Here is a 21,054-nt window from a genome sequence, read left to right as displayed (position 1 = left end):
GGAGAAACAGTTCATGAGATTTTTTTTTCCCCAATTATCATAACACAGTTTCTAAATTGCTTCCTTCTTGACATCATATATTACATTATGGCCTCTCTGTGGTGCCTCATTATATGCTGATTTTTTTCTGATGGTCTACGGAATCCCTTTTTGCAATACTCACACCTATGTGGATAGTCTTTTGTGTGTATTGATATTACGTGTCGTTTAAAGCCTGACGCATCCGTAGTGCTATATTCGCAATACTGGCATTGATAAACTTTTCTTCCACTGTGCGTCTTCATGTGCTTCTTAAGTTCAGTTTGCTGCCTAAATCCTCTTTTACATCTTTTGCACTTAAAAGGCAGGTCCTTGGTGTGAACTGAGAGGATGTGCCCGCTCAGTATAAAAGGATCTGACGTTTTAAAGTCACAGTGTCTACACTGATGTATCTTTTTACCTTTATGGGTTTCACTATGCTTTTTGAGCTCTGATGGACGATGGAAGCCTTTTTCACATACCTCGCATTTGTGGGGAAAATCCTTCGTATGAACTGAAATAATGTGTCGCTTCAGGTCACTGGAGTTGGTGCTCTTATGGTCACAGTGCGGACACTGATGAGTCTTATGCCCTTGAAACAATTCTGTGTGCTGCTGCAGCTCCTTTTCATCTGCAAAAGCCTGGGGACAGTGCTCACATTTAAATGGCAAGTCGTTCCCATGTTTGGTTTTGATATGAGTTTTCAGATTGGACTGATCGGCACACCTGAAGACACAGTGCTGACACTGGTATGGCTTTTCCCCAGTGTGGGTCCTCATATGCTTTTTCAGCTCTGACGGATGACGGAATCCTTTCCCACACTCCACACATACGTGAGGGAAGTTCTTACTGTGAACTGCAAGTAGATGTCTATTGAGTAGCCCCTGCTCTGCAGTTTCATAGTCACAGTATTTGCACTTGTGCAGTTTAGGCTCTTTGTCCCTCAGTATTAGTTTATTAGAACTCAACGGGCTTGCTTCTCTGTATCTTCTTGTATATTCCGTAAACTCATGGGTTTTATCAACTTTATTTATAAGTTTATGGCTTTCCAGATGATTGTGGAAACTTACTTTTTTGTTAGTTGTAAAGTCACAGTCTGTACACTGGTATTTCTTCTTAATCATATGATCTGGATGATTCTTCATATGCCTTTTCAAGAATCCTCTGGATTTAAATTTTTTCCCACATATATGACAAGGGTAAACTGTTAAGGGCTGTCCATCAGGACCTATTATAACAGCTGTTTTTAAACAAACAAAAACAAGTTATGAAGAAAACAAATTTACTGATTAAGAAGTTTTAAATCAGCCAACTGTTGTTCAGATTCATGCACTTACACTTGCAGCAAGAGTTGAGCAGTTTAAAAACAACCAATGCACAGCACCTACAGCTTATATATTTTTTTTGTTTTAGAAAGTGATATCAGATGTACAGTGAGTACGTCCACAATTACTTTCTAATCACTCACAACATTCAAATGAATTACACCAGTGCTAGGTTGCTAACTTCAATAGCAAAACCTACCACATTCTCTATGCACAGAATTGGAGGGGGAAGGACACAGGAAATCCGCAAATCACCATTTAGATTTTTAATTCTGAACCAGTTTGGAAAAAAAAAAAAAAAAGAAAAAAAAAGAAGAATAGTAAAGGAGTAAGTGCCACTCCGTGAGAGCACACATAACCATACAGTGTTTACCTGTTTGCCATTGCCTGGCCTCTCCTCTCCTCCTTTTCTTGGTTTTTTGTTTTAGCACTCTATTAGTGCTAATGCTATCACAAATCTGCAGGTATTGTGTTGCATTACCGTTTTTGTTTTCTAATCGTGTATCCAAGTTATTCCCTAGAAACAAAAATTAGACACCATAAAAAATCTTAAACAATTATTTTCTTTGGGACTGATGACTGGAATTGCACAGCAAAATGTCTACTTTAAAACAAAACAGATCACCCACTCCTCTGCAATGAACAGGTTTTTTAAAAAGTGCCAATACAAAGCACTGCCTTTGTGGCCAAACTCAAGAACTTAATTGTTTAAGCAATTAATAATTTTCAAGTACATTTTTTGCTATCTTGTATTCTCAGAATATTAATTTCTGACAGGTTGTGCCAGTTACTTTCTCATCTCTATCTAACTTGATTTTACTTCCTAGCCAACTGCATCATCTCTGCTCTGACTACCAAACTATACACAACCAATGACTTCCCCACACAATTTGAGGCCCACAACACTTACAGAATTGTTTTCATTTCAAAATAGAAGAGAAATTACTATTCAGTTCTTCAGCTTATGCTTTATGAGTAATTTATTGCATTCTCTGATGGGGAGAATCACAACACATTGATGTATACTGCTTTAAAGACACTCAGTTACTTGTAAAGCTTTACACAGCATATTTGTGTGCCCTTACCTGCCGCTTGACCATCTTCATATCTTCGGGGTAGTCTTCTGTCATCTCCTGCAGAAAATGGTATTTTAGTCATTATAAATTTAAGTCCTTTTTAAAGATGATGGTTTTGAAAGTCCAAGAATGAGAGAAAACTAACTTAAGCAGTAAGTAACAGCTTAATACTGTCCAAAATGAGCTGTGCAGTTCACATCAGTTCAGTATTTTGCAATTACATGCACCAGGAAATAAAGATCGTATCTCTGTCAGTACTTGAATACGCACTGAAGATGTGCTTGCATGCTTACCATGCTGTCTTTCCTGCCTCTCACTAGTAGTAAGCTTGTTTCTGGAAAGTTCTAACCTTATAAAAAAAACTCAGATGTCAATCTAGAAATTAGAGGGGACCTGAAATCCACAATTTGTTCCTGAGATCAAAGTACTTTGTCCTTATGGAGTAGAACTTGGCAGATAAAAGGACTTCCACTCTACCAGCCATTCCACTCTCCTATGAGATGGAGAAGTCATACTAAGAGTGTATTCCTCATTTTGAATTGAAAGTGTTTACTGCTACGTGCCAAAGCCTGGTGCTTCACAGCCGCTTCATCACCCAGCTACTGTGCTCAGAAATAGAACGCCACCGAATCTAAACTACCTAATTTGCTCACTTAAGTATAAGGCCTTGATGATCTTGTACACTTAATATAATTTTAACATGCCAAAATCCTAGAAAAGAATAAATCTGAAATAAGAGAATATTCAGAATTTGCAACATATCCTGATACTTCTACAATTTGAAACATGGCCGCAGAAGACATATTTTGTTTTTCTCATTTATGATCTAAAGGACTAGCAGGTTTAAAATATGTTACATAAATGGAACTGATCAGGGATGAATTTACACATCTCTTCTATTTTTTAAAGGTACTTCCCCTTTATCCTAGTGAATATAAAATATTTAAGGTTGTTCTTGCTTTTGTAAAATCCTTAACAGATGACTTCATCAATCATCAAAAACGTACACACACTGTACAGCTGAGCTGGTATTAAGAACAAGGGTACCAAAGTTCTTCAAACAGCTTTCCTTCTTATTTCATAAAACTCAACATGCAGCAATCCATTCATTGCATGCAGGACAACCAACTACTACAACAATATGAAAACTGCTAGGCAGGCTGGCATTGAGGGAAAAAACCAAAAGCACTACAGAAATGAGATTTTTTTTTCCCCCTATCTGAATTGCAAAAAGCCAAGGACTTCACATGTGAAAGGTTGTGAATTACATGGAAAATAATTTTTCACAGCATTTTATTAGTTTCACTGACTGGCACTGCTAAAAGACCTGAAGGAGCTGCCTCCAAACCCCTACCCAATAGTGAAAAATTGTGACATTTGTACATAGAATCTGGAAACCAGACTGGGAAAAAAATAATGAAAGGGATTTTCAAAAAATGAGCATAGAGATTCCTACCATAAGCAGCAGCCCAAGCAACAGGAACAAAAGTTTTATTCACACCAGTCTCTTCAAGCTGCGTGTCTGGAAGTGATGTAGCTTCTTCTTCACCTACAATAACTTCCATGTAAACTTCATCTGCTATTTCAGCACAGCCTGAGTTAAAGGAGAAGAATACATTTTACATTTTATTCTGCACATTTTAAATTTTCCTGCATTTAATTTGATTTCCCTCTTATTGATACCAGTTATAAATTAGTTTTCTTCCTCTGGCATTTAGAGCCACACCTTCCCTTAGGGGATAACTGTTTATTCAGACATTCCTTAAAGAGAGAAAACACATATCAATAAAAGCAAATACAAATTCAAGCATACAGATTTACAAATTTTAAAACGATGACATTTATTTGCCACTTTGCCAGAAAGAGAATTAAACATGGCAATTCACACAGGAAAACAGAGGTGTTAAAAAAAAAAAAAAAAGAGAGAAATTCAACTAACCTCATTAACTTAATCCATGGACATGTTAAATTTAACAAAATAATGCAATGATGGCATACAATATGAAAAAGTGCATCTTATCCACATCACTTTAAAATAATTATAACCTGCTCTTTATTTTTAGGGAAGATGAACTTAGTTTGCTACGACTTTAGGCTGAAGAATCCTTCAGAAAAGTTTAAAAAGTCCTTGAGAATGATGCTTATATTGTTGTACAAAACAGCACAAGAAACAGAAATGTTTCGTATTATGCTTACTAATATCTTCATCTTCCTGAGAAGAGTCCTTAACAGCCATGTAAACCATTTTTTCTCGCTGCATTCTACCAACACCTCCTTGTTCAATTACTCCAGCTACTGAATGTCCATTGTGAAAATCACTCTCTGTGACAATTTCTGTCCCACCTTAAAAAAAGAAGCCAAACACCTTAAGTGCATGTAAACAAAGCCAATCTCAACATTAATTTCAGACTGAAGTGTTTTACAACAAAGCTATTGTATAAAACTCATCCTTTTGAAAGCAATGGTTTCCAAAACGTCGAATTAACATAGGAGGTAACCCCATCACCAGACAACAGAAGTCAGATCCCAGGCATGATAAGAGGAACTTTTAAGAAAATTAGAAATTTGGTCACTGTATAACAATGAAACTAACACTGATCCAAAACATCAGCCCAGTAAGTCTGCGTAGGAGGGTTCAACATCACACAGCTAGAACAAGAGGCAGCAATATGCATTATGCTCCCATAATACTACCCACAAACTGCAATCAGCATAAATGAACTACCAAACAAATATCACTGCATTGCTTCTAAAGTCAAGCTGGATCACATGTAGCACACTGGTCCCCAAATACAGAGGTTTCACTCAACTGGACTTGCTGGATTCAGTGTTAATAAAGAACACTTTATTTTTCCGCTCTTAATTTCTATACGCTCCCCAAAGCTCTGATTGGCATCATGTGCCATGAAGAACTTGAGGGAAGACACAGAGACACCCCCATAGTCCTTAGGTTTATGAGGGCTGAAATTACAACCAAGGAATCCAACACAAAATGTGGGAGTAAAATGGAAACTAATGAGAAATGATAAGCAGTGCCACAGAGGCAATTAAAGCCAGATCTTTCTTTTGGGACTGACTGTCAGATTACATTTGGAATACGTACGTATGTGTGCCAAAACAACTGGTCATTTTCAGTATTTATTATTCTATTTTTTACTTTTCCATATTTATCACAAAAAATGCAGGGAATTTTACTACCACAGCTTATTTTCAGAACTTTCGTCTAAAGTGGCTCAGCCAGGACATTTGTCCAAGTAACAACAGACTGCAATGCACTGACACACAATGAGACCAATGCTATCAGTAATAGTACTATTAAGAATACTTGTTACTCACAGCATTCAATCATGCAAAATCAAAGAAAATAAGTGTCTATGAAAAAAAAAAAATGCAGCTGTTCAGCCACTTCTGTATTTGGGGTTTGGTAATAAACAAACAACATTCCAACATTGAAAATAAATATTGCTTGTCAAAAAATGACCTGAAACATTGAGTATTATCAGCGTATGGGCAATTCCTTCCAATATCACTCTGAGGAACAATCCAGTCAGTGAATTACAAGACAGAAAGACCCGCAAACACTTCTCCATACTACTGGAAAAAAACACAGAATTTAAAGAGGTACCTATTTCAACATCATCTTCAGCTTCAGCTTTAAATATGTATACTTTGATAACTTCAGAACCAAACCCATCATCTTTAGCCACTTCATCATTTGTCACTTCAGTACTGATTTTCAAGGGAGTGCTTCCTATGTGGTCCAGTTTTTCTCCAACATCATCCACTGTAAAGATAAGAGAGCAACAATGAGGCTCAAACATACTGTCACATGTTAGCATGATTTTCTCCACTACTATCCCCACACATAGTAAAGTTTTGCATACATTAAGGGCCTTTACAAAATAAGTCATCTTAAGGTACTTAAAAGGAATTCAAGAAGCTTAATACTCGTTCTGTTGCAAATCTGCAATCATTTCATGAATTACTAAGTGAAGAACATGAGGGAACTTTGGTCATCAAAGTACGTAGTTTTGCCTGAAACTATTATACTGCAGAAGCAAAAATGTATCAGTAGGTGAAATCAAACAAGTCTCCATAAAAATGTGAAAAGCTAGCCCAGGGTTGCCTGTTACAGTGCAAGAGTTCCAAGAAGCTTCACTACTCTACAATACTCTACAATACTAAGATTTAGTAGTAGACACTCTAATCAACAGTAGTATCTCCTGAGTATACTCCAGTGACAGAAACATGAATAATTTTCAATTTTCTATCTAAAAGAAATCATGATTTTATCAAATTTTACCACTTGAAAACATGCCAATTAATGAAGATCATTGTATAGCATACAGCTGATTGAAAGATGAGACAAAAGTAAATCCAAATAATACTATCTGAAGTTGACTTCTCTTTCTTTATGTGTACACATTTGCTACTATTGCTATTTGATGTATTTGGGCCTACATATTCAATAAAAAATACATTAAAACCATTACAAGTTTTTGTCTTTTTACCACTGTTTTGGTAAGAAGAGCATGCACAAAGATCTCCATATACGTATGTCCCAAGTTGCTAACATGGAGGGCAGTGACCCAAGTGCCTTTCTGACACACACACTGCCACCACACTACTGTCAGTGGACAAAATTAGCTCCTTTGTAGATGGCCAGCACAGGCCTACGTAACACCCACAGACATCCTCTGACCAGGGATGAATCCCCCAAAATGTAAACAAAACCTGAAATACATACATTTCATGGACATTGCAATGTACTGCATATATAACATGTGTAACACTGGGGGGGGAGTTAAACACTTCTGTGAAAAGAGCGCTTCATGACTACGACTGTGAGCATACTCCATGGGGGTGTGGAGATTTCCCCACGTTTCTGAGGCTCACCTTGGGATGCTGCGGCGCTCCCCAATGCCCCTCTAAGCTTCCTGCTCTCTGTGCTGCCACTTCTGCTCCTGAAGAGCTGCTTTTAACTACTTCAAGCTACAGCCCGGTGTGCTGAGGTACACTGGAATTAGTTTAGGCTGCCAAACTAAGCTCCTCCCATTCACAGACAGGATTCCATGGAAAATAATCTATCCCAGTTAAACCATTTTCCATCCGCACATTCAGGAACCTTATTTTTATTTCAGAAATTTTGAGCTGCATCAGACGAGTACAGAAATTAATGAGAGCACAACTAGGTATAAAGCAGGTAAGCATAAATAAGTATTTCATTTTAAAACTTCTGAATATTACATTTTATATTATTTTATATTTTGATAAAAACAGGAAAATATATTAAAAAAAAAAACAAAACGAACTGCTAAATTGTTTCTTTCTGTAAGTAACAGACTGACTGAAATGCCCCAGTGCATCCCACTTGGATCAGTGAAAATAATGTAAAATTACCCTCAGAAAAAAAGATTTTTGTTTTGTAATTAAAAACATTCTAAAACTCTACAAAAATTACCACCAGCACCAATCCCTTATCTGCTAAAATCTGACATGCAGTACATTACACTCACATTACCTTACAGGGCAATGTAACAGTCAGAGTATCGATGCCACAAACAACAAAGCCACAACTTATCCACAGCCTTCAAAACACACGTTTAATTTTAGTACAAGGAACATTTCCACTGCATACACAAATCTATGATGGATCAGGATCAGAGGCAACTAACAGAGAAAGGCAGGGGTGATTGTACAAACAGCTATATGACTAGATATGCTGCCAAAACATAGAAAGAGAAGTTAAAGGCTGGGTATTCAAAATCACTAATTGCATGCTGCCTCTGTAATCTTACCATTGGCAAGGGGCAGTAAAATTATTTTCAAATCCATAATTCAAACAACATGAACTTTTTCTAAACTCATGCATTTTATAAATGTAACATGTTGGTTTCACACAGGAAATAGGCATTTCAGTACTGGAAGCAGTACAGCAACTTCCTACTGAACTGAGACGACATCAGTTACATGTGGTACCCTTCCTTCACAGAAAATATCCCCAGTTATTTAAGTAAAGTTGGATGACTGTATCTGGTGAAACAGCATAACAATAAGCAAACCATATTAGAGCCTTACCATGGCATCAATTGCAACTCAAGAAAGATTACATAAAGATTAAAAGAAGGAATTTTCAATTTTAACTTTTTTTCAATCAGATTAAGGATTTTCACCCAAAAATTTAGTGTAAACACATGAATATGGTACACATGGTTATGTGCTGGTGCTGTATTTCACCAATTCAAATTTGTAATGTTCTTTAAAAAAAAAAAAAAAAAAAAGATAAAAAGCCATGCTTAGAGGGACAGACTCGCAGCAGCACTTTTAAAATCAGCAGTGACTCCCACACCATTGACCATCCTCTGTGTTTACCAAGATCTATAGTCTCTACAATTTCAGCTAAAGTTATGGAAATAAAGGGAAGTCTGCATACAGAGGGCCTTTGAAATTACTTTCCTGGGAAAGTGAAAGTGAAATAAGAAAACCTGAGAAGAACCAAGTGGGCTGAGGTCTACTGCCACAGACCACCAACTGTAAGATAATGCAGTTTGTTTAAGTACCTGCAAGAAAAGACACTGGCTGAACAATTGATACTCCTTAGATTGCCATCTTATGCAAACTAAACTTGGTGGTTTCAATCAATTATTTAAAAACAAATTTAAATCAGAAAAAAACAACAGCAGGACATGTAATCTTTGTCAAGTTCCAAAACACGGGGATTTTTTTTTTTCTTTAAAGGCTATGAAAATATTCTATGGTCTAAGTGATGGGACTTAATTACACACTGGTATCCCAATGTCAAAAGAACTGATGCCTTTTCCCAGTGACAGTTCCCAGGAACAGGAATGCTTCCTTTATGTCAATAGAAGAATATGAAAGCGCTTTCCACATCTGACTCATCTACCAGAAGCACTACATATTATTATCTTGTCATTTAAAATTAACTGAAAAAACACAACAGAAAACTTTTATAAATAGATGCTGAATCCTCCTGAATAACAAAGTTTAAAGGAAAACTCAGCACATTTCTAGTATTAAACTTACCTTGGCTGTTTTCAGGTGTGTGATGTCCAGATTCACCGTGGATTGCCAGCTCCAGGTTCACGTGATGCCTCAGCATGCACTATGCTGGTGATACCACACCCACCATAGGAGCCCATAGGAATAACACAAGGGCAAGATAAGTCCAGTGGTTTCACAATTTTTCATATTCTTCCAATGTCTGATATACTTATTTTATATGCCATTGGTCACAGTATAGGAGTACTAAAATGTTCAGCAAACTATTTAACACTGTACTGTAATACACTAAAAAGGAGGCGGCGGTGACAGTACCTTACCCCTAAAGGCCAGCTCCAGAGTTGCTCTTTGGTGGGTATGAGGTCACCAACATAGTGCATGCAGGGCCAACGCTCGGGTCGGGAGCTGGCAATCCCCTGTGGGTCTGAATATCGCAAACCTGAAAAACAAAAAAGGGCATGCTTTAAGCTACACGTGTGCTAATCCCACCCTGGCAAAATGGGACGCGCTGCTTATTATATTCACATCTCAGTACGGAGACGGCATGATCACACCATGTGCATTCATCCTGTATTTATTTCCTTTGAAACAAGTACTTCCTCAGCAGGTATTCCAGAGATTTAGAAAAGGGGTATTGTGCATCTCCTGTGGCACACCCCTTAACTGCATCAAAACCAAGCATTTACGCTTGCAAAGCTGATTTTAAAAGCTGAATTCATCAGCGCTGGGACAGTGCCAAAATCTACCCATCAGTGTATTTAAGCCAAAATCCCCAGCAAAAGAATAAGCTAAAATTTTAAGTTAACACTCATGCTCAGCTCAGCTACACGCTCTAAAATAAAAATATATATATATTAAAAAACACTTCTAATATTTTACAAGTTCCCCACAACGTGCTCCACAGCTGGAATATTCCCCAAGGGTACAACTGTCACACTGTGTATAGTTCCCCCTTTTCAGCTTCTGAATTTCACTAAATACAGATACAAAATACTATGAGTCTTTAATATTTTGAAGTGATCTAAGTTAAAATTTACTTAGAATTTAATCAACCCTATGAACACACCCTAAAACAAACCACACCATAAATTAACTTTGTACAATATTCAGTGAACATTTGAAATTAAAAATGTAAGTAAAAATGTATTTAAACTTGTTAAACTGATACATTTATCTACTATACGCAGAGATTGTCTTCAGAACCATAACAAATTAATGGCCAATTTATAAAACATAAAATAAACAAACAGAAAACGTGCAATCAATGAACTGCATGGGACTCATTCACTTTTGCCGAAAAAATAACAGAAAATAAAAGTCAACAGTGCATCCTTTGTCAGTTCTGGCTGGCTCAGAGCACAGCACAGCCTCAAAACTTCACAGAGGCAAAAGCTTGCCTTAATATGCACCTGATTACTTTCAAACAAAATTCCAGACTGATAATGTCGCTTCCAACCACGATTACTCAGACATATCTGTCATACAGACAGGCAGAAGTGATTTGCTTAAATCTGGGTCTCAGACTGGCTTTGAAACACTGGAAAAGCCATGACCAGTCTTGAGCACACCTGACAACACTAGGTATGTACAGCTGGGGTCACCAGGTAACCTACTGAAGGCTGAGATGCTCTTGTCTAAGGACAGTGACTGTTACAATCAAATCACAGATCTATCTAACAAGAATTCCAAAGATGACTTTACTTACAATTACAAAGGTGCAGCTGGAAATACCACGGTTACAGAATACAACTCATCGTAAGTACTCTGTCAGAAAGGAGGAATTTTTTCAGTGAAACTACTGACTGTATGAACGGCGTTCCTTTATTTACAAACACATGGGATTTTTTATGTTGCAGGTTTAACTTGCTTTTAGGCTGAGGATTTCTTTTGGCTCTCCTACCAAAGTAGTTGCAACTTCCATTAGTGGCATGTAACATTACAGAAATCACAGGATGGTAACCTTATACTGAATGAAAAATAAACGGCAGAGGGACAGTGTGCAGCAGTACTATGAAAAGTGCTCTATTTCATGCAATGAAATATTTAAATCATCACAATCGCTGATCTGCCATACCCAGACATTTTTAAATGGAGCTTACTGAGAAGAGATGGACGTTTCAGCACTTGGCTTCTTTTTAACAAACCCAGAACACATTGGTTCTGACAAAATAAAATCTGTTCTGATGTACTGACACTGCAATACCTGATTTGGAGAAATCAAAAATCCAAAAAACCATCATATTTTACCTGATCTGTGTGTAAGAGCAAAAACTGCTATCTTAAGTATAATTTAACCACTGACAAAACATAATATACCTAAGGTATAAATTCACTAACCCTTTTAGTAGCTCTTGCTCAACTCATAGACTGTAACTACACAGCTTCCTCAAAAGTTTGGACAGGGTCTGAATGCCATGTGGAAACTGAAGTAGGCAGCCTCCTTCCACTTACAGAAAGTTTCTCAGTTAATGTACTCAACTCCTTAATGTCAAGTTGTGTCCACAACAGCACAACATGCAAGAAAATGGCTGCTATAGTTTTTAATGCAGCTAAACAATGTTTTGTTGACAAGAGGAAAAGAAAAAAAAAAAAAAAAGCTGTATCTTGAAAAAGCTGCCTTCTTTGTTGGATTCTACTCATCAAACCCAACATGTCATTTCTTTGTGAACCTGCATAATACAGTATTATACCTCTGTTTAAAAAAAAAAAAAAAAAAAAAAAAAAAAGTTTCCTACTCAACATGTATGTAATTTTTAACTTCCATATGTTTTTTCTTAATTTTGGGGAATATCAGTTTCAGAAACAGAAGCCTACAGATTCAACAGCTTGAAGATCATTATTTTTCTTACTGTATCACTAATAATTATTTTCACTATGCAAACTCAAATCCAGACAAGAAGAATTAAAAAGAATTAACTGGAGAGCTCCAGTACAGAGTGCAGCAAGGATCCAGGTAACGTGATTTCTCTCCACTAGACCACTTCTACTTAAGGTAATCTCCTGTGCATGTCTACCTTTGTTTAACTTACAAGATATCATTAAGTAGTCTTCCGATGTACTCTTGCCATCATCATCATCTTCTGTTTTTATAGTCACTGTAGAGCCAGGAACAGTACCAGCTGCCTGAACGACTGTTTCAGAATCTGAGTTTGTTACAAGGACTTCTTCTGAGACCATCGTAGGTGAGTCAGCTGCTGACACGGAGTCTTGCACCACGTGCTCCAAATGTCCATCAGGACCCGTAACAAGGTCAGCCACAAACACCTGGTCAGGAACTCTAACAGCTTCTGTTATTAGATCAGAAGTCAGAACATGATCACTGGTATCTAGTGCTTCTTCAATAGCCACATCAGTTTCCAGAACAGAATCAGGAACAATGACACCCTCTGTTACAACATCAGTTTCAGTGATGATGTCTGGTCCTTGCACAACTTCAGCTGCTAAGCCATGGTCAAGAGTTATTCCATCATCGGTAACAACATCAGAAACAAGGACAGCTTCAGGGACCGACACAACAATATGATCTCCATCAATATGAGCAGTGCCGGCCATTCCAGCCACTATGAAACAATTAGGAATGAGGAAAAAAAAGGTTAAAATTATTGCATTAGCAAAGTTTATCCAAGGAACAGAATAATTGTGTAAGTGAGGTAAACACAGAGGTAAATCTGTTATTTTTCAACAATCTATACTTTGCACCTCACCAGAAAAGACTGCTCAAAGTAGTCCATGTGCTAACAATACATTCTTTGGTGGTACAATAAAAGGACACTTAAGACTGGAGAGGCCTTGATAAAAATAAGCATTCTATCATAAGCCATATTTATAGCACAATTTCCAACAACTTGCCACATTGCAATCGATAGCTAGAAGTAGAAAGCAGGCCAGTCATATTTGAAAGCTACTTTTCTATTAAAAAAAAAAAAGTGAATTGTTGTAATGCATCCTGAAATAGCAGATTGAATCTTAATGAATAAAACATTCACTTACAAGAGTGAAAAAAATACTAGAATTATTCAACACTGCTGCAAATGCGATTATTTTGGCACTTTGTGAAAGACATTAATTAATCACAGATTCAGTTACATCTGTAAATTGTTGCTACCTAGAAAGTTACTTGTTGACACACAAAGACTTCATTTTCCACCTCATTTACACCTCCTAAGTGAGAACTGGAGACAGTCATCAAGGCAACCAACAAAAGCTCAGCTGTACCTGTACCAGCATGCAGATGTAACAGCAGACCAGCGGTATTTCAAGCAGAGGCACACACTACAGCAGCACTGAACTCCTTACAACATCTGTCCCACCCACAGCACTCTGAACCACAGATGGCTGTTTTTTTTTTTTTTTAAGTTACCTCAATTTTTTGGGATAGGTGATTATTTCTAGATGAGTGACCAAAGCATATACAAAGCCTCATTATACATTTACTAATATTTTGAAATTTCTCCAAAAAGCCATGCAAACATCATTGTTGTACTAGTCAACTTCACATCCTGAAATCACCTGCAAACATATAGCAAACCTAAGAACAGTCTTGATGTTATTAATTAATGTTTAACAGATAAAATGTTTACCGAAGTCCTGCATAATCATAGCGTGAGGCATTTTGGATTCTTGTGTTTGCAATCCAAGACTTCCACCACCTGGATCCATATTCAGCTAAATTCATTCACAAATAACTGCAAAAGCAAAATCAGAGTTTGTTAACCACAGCACCATTGTGTTTGTCAGCTTCACTGGATTCATGTGTCACGCTGACTAACAGAAAACCATCCACAAGTTCAGTAAAAAACAAGCAGCACTTCATACAACTCACTTTGCTTTCTTCCCACAGCTTTATGCTTTGTGACCTAATATCCCATAAATGTTACCATCTGTAAATAATCATGCAGTACTCAAAAGAATTATTCACGCAAGTGAAATCAAACACGTTAATAGTTCTTTTCCTATGTAAATCTCTGGTTACTGCCTGGCCTAGAACAGTTCATAATCTGTGTAATTAAACCAAGAAGTAGAGGAACAGACTTTGACTTTACTTCTAGGAGCTGCAAATACAAGAAATGTCACAACCTTCAATTCCCCCACTGCAAACTGAACATGAAGCTTTGCAGTGTCATGGGGCCATCTCCATAAGTAACACTCACATTCACAAGCAATATAGGCAGTAGCATCAGGCCATCCTAACAAAACAATGTAATGCATATTAGGAACCAACAACCTGATTAGATGTAACTACTATCCAGAAGCAGAAATTTGCCATGAAGACTATTACCTTTACAGGAAATAAACCACAGGTGACAGTGAGGAGAAGCAACAATCAGAAGTCACCCGAGCAGGATGACCACCTCCAGGCCTTACCCTACCAACCTGCACCAGCAGCCAAGAACAAGGAGCCACCTGTGCTCAGCCCCTGGATACCCTTTCAACAAATTATCAGGGCTGGCCAAGATGGCTGCATGGAGCACAGTGCACTGAGAAGCAGTTTTTCAGATTCTTTCACGATTTTCTATCAGCCATCTCAAACATGTATCAATTTTTTCATGTGTAGATTTCATTAAGCAGATTAAATGGCAGTTAAGTTTTGAAAAAAAGCTGCACTGTGCACGACATTTACGAGAACAGAAGTGCTGAAGCAGCTTTTCAGCGGCTGTGCATGAGCCCCCCTGTATCATTAGAAAATAGTCCAACACAAGACCTAGCATAAGATTTCAGCCATGTGCAGTTAGATGTGCACACAGTGCAAAGCTACCCAGTGCAGCAGCAGGAACCCTGTGTAAGAAATGGCAGTGCAGCATCTCCACTGCCACAGGACTTTGCAGAAGAAACAACAGAGCTGACCTGACTTCTGCACCAGCATCTCCATTCACCAGCCCAGCTCTATCCACACTGGTTGACGACTTTCACAAAATTATCTCATTATTTTAGAAATCTGATCTTCCAAGCACTATCCCTTCTGTGCCACCTCATTTCTGCAGCCAAGAGAAAGCTGGTCCTACACAGCCATCTGCAACGTCCCTCTGGTGTAAAAACAGTCCTGTGCAGCTTTTTACAGAGCAGACCCACCAACCAGTTGTAAAATTCCTGCTGTTACATCTTAAGCTTCCTTACTTTGGTGTTCCATACCTGCTTTGCTACTTTGGCTCTTTAATGCTCAGGGGCTTCTGTTTCCCAATTTATCCAACACAAAGAAATACAAAACAGTAACAACCAATCTTAAGCAGACAAAATAAAGATGTGGAAAAAGCAACCCATGCTTACTGTAACTTCATTATCAAGGAAGGAAATGACCAGAGGTTATTCTTTTACACTCTTGAAATCCTCAGGTGAGAAAGCAGCAAGCAGCCCGCGAAGATGGAGATTTCAAGCAACAGTCATCGCTCCAAACGAGGGAGGCTCCAACTTAACTGAGGACACAAAAGAACCAAAGAACTGTTATCACCCAGAGTCAGCATTACCCTTTAATACTTTTTCCCTGCAGCATAGTTAAAATCTATTTGTTTCAAGTTGTCTTGAAATCTACAATGCAGATTCTTAGAGAAGCAAAAAAATGAATGTATTTCTTCCTACAGAATTTACTCTACAACAATCTCCCAAATCATTTCTGAAGGTACTTTAACAGGGTAAGTTGTTTCCACAGATCAACAAATGCTATGAACACAAAAGTCAAACATCACCAGTGAAGAAAGCAGGCTAGCATTTAAATAACACAATCCTTCAAACATTCACATTTCAATGCAGTTTTAAAATTTTAGCTTCAAGTTCCAATTCATTCATTGGTGTAAGAACCATAGAGCAGCTTCAGAACTTTAATCCAGTGCTCAACCATTCCTAAATCACTGCCACAGCACCTGAAATTCTTCAGGTCATTAACAAATGCTGATACAAGGTAAGATACCATTCCAGACCATAAACAGCTCATCAGATGGAGCATCCAATGGAGCGATTTCAGAACTAATGCAGCACTCTCCAATATCCCAACCACAGTCACTACCCTCAGGGAACAAGGTCACTACCAGTCTGAAACTACAGGAGAAATATACTGGGTTTTGCTCTTTCTTAATGAGCAACTTAATTTTAGACTACGTAGTTTAGAGGCTCAAATATATCATATAATGTACTACACAAAAAATTCAGCACACAGTAAGACTATGATTTTAATTTAAATCTCTGCAAAGAAAACTAATCATCACTAAGAATAATTTTTCCCAGTTAGTAACAGGAATATGAAAGTGATCCAAGTTCTGGGATGGCAGCCCCTGGGCATGCACACATCTTAAATTCTGCACTCACAACCAAGATGGACAAAGATGTGCCAGCAGGGAACATGCAGAGCTGTGCCCTGGTTGATGCAACTAGCATCCAAGCACTGTGAGTACACTCTCATGACCCCTTGGTGCAGGCAAAGGGCAGAGCAGCATCAGCAATTAAATGAGAGATTTTCTTATGCCTAATTTCGGATTTAGAAAGAATGCAATGACAGCAGGAAGGCCCCTAATGCTTGGACAATTAACAGATAAGGCTCATGGCTCTGCTATAATTGGTGTTTTTCCCTCACAGGTCTCAGTAACACAGTTGATTTCACACACTACACATCCACACAAATCCAATTCTTATAAGCAGCACAGATACACAGCACACTGATGAACTGTGGTTCTTCACAGCTTCCTTCTGTAGTACACAGCATTTCACACCCACACAATTACAGAAGGCATGTTCCAATCACATCTTAAAAAAGGACATTGAGAAATAAGCCAGAATGCCTCAACTCTGGATTCTGTCACAGCCCTGTGTTCACACACATCTCTCCTCCATGAACCTATCATGACATCAAGTTTTTCCTCTCCCTTCTCTCCTTTAGGTATTCAGAACAAAATGCTGCAAAGTACTTCATTAGCCTCAGGCGATAAAATAATTTCACTTCAGAACATTCAGTAGCACGTTCATTGGTTTAATTGCAGCATGCTACCTCGGTCAAGACCAGGCAATACACTGTACAACAAAAAGGGAACCCAGGACCTTTCTGTCTGGACGCAGGAACACTATGTAAACCCATGCAAACGCTGTGTGTAAAACCAAACCTAACGCTTGGCACTGGGGGACTACCACACTTAACATCACTTTGTGCATGTGTTGATGTCCTGCGATGCATTTTCATACAACGCACACCTGATGGTCAGCCTTAGCTTCTCCTCTGAAATAGTATAATTCTTCTCATTAATATTTAAGACACGTTTACATATAATGAAGTAAAATGCAGCATCGGACTTGGCCAGGAGCTGCAGATCCTCTCGGGCTGCACGTGACATTTGGTTAAACTGAAACTCAGCTACAGGAGTGTTCCAATATAACACAGGAAACAAACTCAGATGTAGCTGAGAAATTCAAACCAGATGTTTTCAGATTCTCCCACCTATTAAAATTCGAGTTCAGTATCAACAAAAAAGAATTATCTTCCCCTGAAAATATTTCAGCCGCGTTTTCCCTTTCAAATTTTAATGCAGCAACCCACAGAAATGGAACGGCAGAAACAGAACAGACGGCGCCAATTCAGAAAGCAACACGGAGCACAGCGCGAAACGTGTGCACAAAAAGACCGGGAGTTACAGCTAACGCATCCGTTTTAAAGCCCTTTACTGCGATCACCTATGCACGGAGACATTTAAATGACAAAGACGGCGAAAGACCGTCCCGCCGCCCGATCCGCGCCCCAAACCGCACGGATTAGGGATACAGACGCGCATCCCCGGCGGCAGCTCCCGCCCGAGGGAGGGACAGGGCAGGGCAGGGCAGGGCCGGGGCTGCGCGGCTGCGGAGCGCTGCGCGTGCCCACGGACCGGGCGCGCCGCCGGGCGTCGGGAACGCGGCGCCGGGAGCCCGCAGCGGCGGTGGGCAGCGCCCGGTTCCCGCGCTCCGCAGCGGGGCTGCGCGGCGGCGGCCGAGGGCGGAGCGGGAGCGCGGAGCCGCCGAGACAAAGGACCCCGCGGGACGCCGCCCGCAGCGCGGGGGCCGGAGCCGCCCGTGGGCTACCCTCGGCGCGGCGGCCCGACGGCCGCGCCCCGGGCCGCCTCAGGGCTCCCGTCCCGCGGCGGCGGCGGCGGGCCGGGGAGGCGGAGATAACCCCTGTCCTGTCGAGCCGCCGCCTTCCCCGCCCCGCCGGCCGACATTTTGTTTTCCGCCATTTTCTGGCCGCCCGCAAAGGGCCAAGCGGCCCGCGGGCACCGCCCGCCCGGCACGGCCCGGGCCCCGCGGCACAACGAGCCGCCCCGCCTGGCCGGCGCTTCGGACCCGCCCGCAGGCCTCGGGCGCGGCCCGACCGCCTCCTTCGTCCCCGGTCCCGCCGCCTCCGCTCACCTGTGCGGGTCCCCGCGCCGGGCGGCCTCTCGGCGGGCTGCGCCCGGGTGTCGGGCGGCGGGAGGGGGGGGAGGCCTCGGCCCGCAGGACTCCGCCGCCGCCGCCGCGGCCTGGCATTCGGGTCCGCCAGGGCCGGGCCTGCACCAATCACAGGCAGGGCCGGGCGGCGGGGCGCGAGCGCGCGCGGCCTGCTCCCCTCCCCCCGCCGCCCGCTCGCCGCCGGCCTCGCCGCGGCCGCCGCACGTCACTGCGCGCCGCAGCGGGCCCCGCGCGCCGAGCAGGCGCACCCGCCGCGCCGAGGCCGCTGCCCTCGCTCTGCCCGCGCCGCCAAGCGCGCCTGTGCGCGGCGGGGGGAGCGGGGAGGGGGCCCGGGCGGGCCGAGCGCCAGGCTGGGGCCGGGGGAGCCGCCTCGGAGCCGGTCGCCGGCCGCCCGCGCTCCTTAAGCCCTCGCGGCCGGCGGCGGCATCCGGCACCGCGGGGCCCGGCCTTGCGGGACAGGACGAGATGAGACGGCGGCTCCGCCACCCGGGGTCACGGCCCGGCCCTACCACACCACAATTCGGGGGAAAAAGCACGACTTCTTGTCCCCGACGCTCACAGCAGCAAGCTGTGCAAAGGAGCGTTTGTTCTCCCCTCAGACAAGGGAAGGCCAGCCGAATTTCTAACTCAGTTGGCTGTTACTTCCAGCTTCGCATATACATTTCAGAGAAGATACAAAAGCACAGGCAGACGCAAAAAAATGTCAAAAGGGCATCCCAGTGACCTGGTGTGGCATCACTGTCCTCATCCACAACCAATAAGGCACCTCAGCGAGGACCTCATTACAGGATCACACAGCAGTGCAATACTAAAACCACAGGTGTGGGGATTTAAAATCCATTCTTGCCCATATTACAATTTCAAGAATACAACTAACAGAAGAAAACCCTGCCTGCTAGTAAATTGGAAGAAACTGCAGGCACAAATGTGATGCAGAACAGCATCACTTCTTTCATTATTTTCAGTACACCCACATGAAGGCTAATCTCCACCCAAGTAATACACTTAGCGAAGTATTGGCTAGTCCAGCAAAGAACAGCAAAAAAATTGTTCAAAAGAATTAATACGCATCCCTAAGGTAGTGTAGGCCATAAGCATGTACCATGTCCAGCTTACCATTAAGCTGATGAAATCTACTTATAATTAACACTACGTACATACATTAAATACATGCAAACCCACAAAATCTGCCTCTTAACAAAGTATAAAAAATAAATAAATAAGAACTAAAATCCCAATCTTAGGTCTCTAAAACCTACATTCTGTATGTAACTAAAACGTACACGTTTAACTAAATTTAGAATCACTAGGAAACTTACCCGGGTCCATGTTGTGGACTTCTGCCTCAAAGTAAGCAATGTGGATTCAATTCCCATCTGGGTAGGTTTTTTTTTGTTTGTTTGTTTTTTTGTCTTAGCTTTGCAAGATGTAGCAGAACCCCGTTACAGTATCTGTAGGATCTTGCTAGAATGAGTATATCTTAGTCCCCATGTTACCCAACTGTTCAACAGGTAGAAATGGCATACGCTTAGAACATAGAAGAACTTCCAAGTCTAGGGGAGCCTATCAGGTCTGTTCTCTGACTGACCCAAATGGGTTGTACACCTGAATTCTTCTAAGCTTATTCTGCTCAAAGCTAAGGGTACAAACACCTCTAACTTAGAAACCAACCTGTTAAATGGGTGCACAAATTGTTTTCAACATATATTTGCACAGAGTTGGTCAACTTTCAAACACCATTATGGACATAATAATCAACTGTTGAGTTTTTGGTTTTTTTTAATAGGTAATAAGAACATAGGTAACTGAAAGAAATGAATCTTTGTTTTATAAAGTTTTGCCCTTACAGTTACATTTGACACAAATTTTGTTCATGGACAGTGGGATTCAGCTGCCTAAAAGTCTAATGGGATGTCCAAAATGTATGAATGAGTGGAAAAATAACTAAAAAGATCATCATAAAACTGCGTAATTGGAAGAGTGAGAGAAAGCATCTTACAAGGTGATACAATCAAAAAAACCAGAGACAATTATCCCTTTTCCTCAACAAAATCCAATCTGTACTGGGTTCCCTCTTCAGAAATGCCAAGGAAAAGCTCAAAGCAAAAAGCAGCAACAAGCAACAACAAGGCTACTGCTAACAATGTGACATAACATATAAAATCAGAACCAACATGCATGATCTGCAGAGTGAGGATGCAATTACAAAGAAAGCACTG

The 21,054-nt window shown here is 40.7% G+C and overlaps 1 protein-coding gene across 2 annotated transcripts; it reads right to left on the bottom strand.

Moving 5' to 3' along the window:
• Positions 1 to 80: 80 nt before the first annotated feature.
• Positions 81 to 14,098, bottom strand: ZNF711 (zinc finger protein 711; the record flags this gene model as incomplete). 2 transcript variants are annotated; one of them, XM_079541713.1, is made up of 8 exons in its annotated part: positions 81 to 1,258; positions 1,717 to 1,860; positions 2,429 to 2,476; positions 3,876 to 4,013; positions 4,616 to 4,762; positions 6,045 to 6,203; positions 12,469 to 12,999; positions 14,020 to 14,098. In XM_079541713.1, 8 exons carry the CDS (start codon positions 14,096 to 14,098, stop codon positions 81 to 83), a joined length of 2,424 nt encoding a protein of 807 aa, XP_079397839.1. The 2 variants fall into 2 exon arrangements, with proteins under 2 accessions (XP_079397839.1, XP_079397840.1); XM_079541714.1 differs by lacking the exon at positions 3,876 to 4,013.
• Between the last annotated feature and the right edge of the window lie 6,956 nt (positions 14,099 to 21,054).

This window comes from Tetrao urogallus (genome assembly GCF_951394365.1).
Source record: "Tetrao urogallus genome assembly, chromosome: 13".
NCBI classification, from domain to species: Eukaryota; Metazoa; Chordata; class Aves; order Galliformes; family Phasianidae; genus Tetrao; species Tetrao urogallus.
Note: the sequence above shows the minus strand (reverse complement) of the source record. Positions and strands in the feature narration are given on the sequence as shown.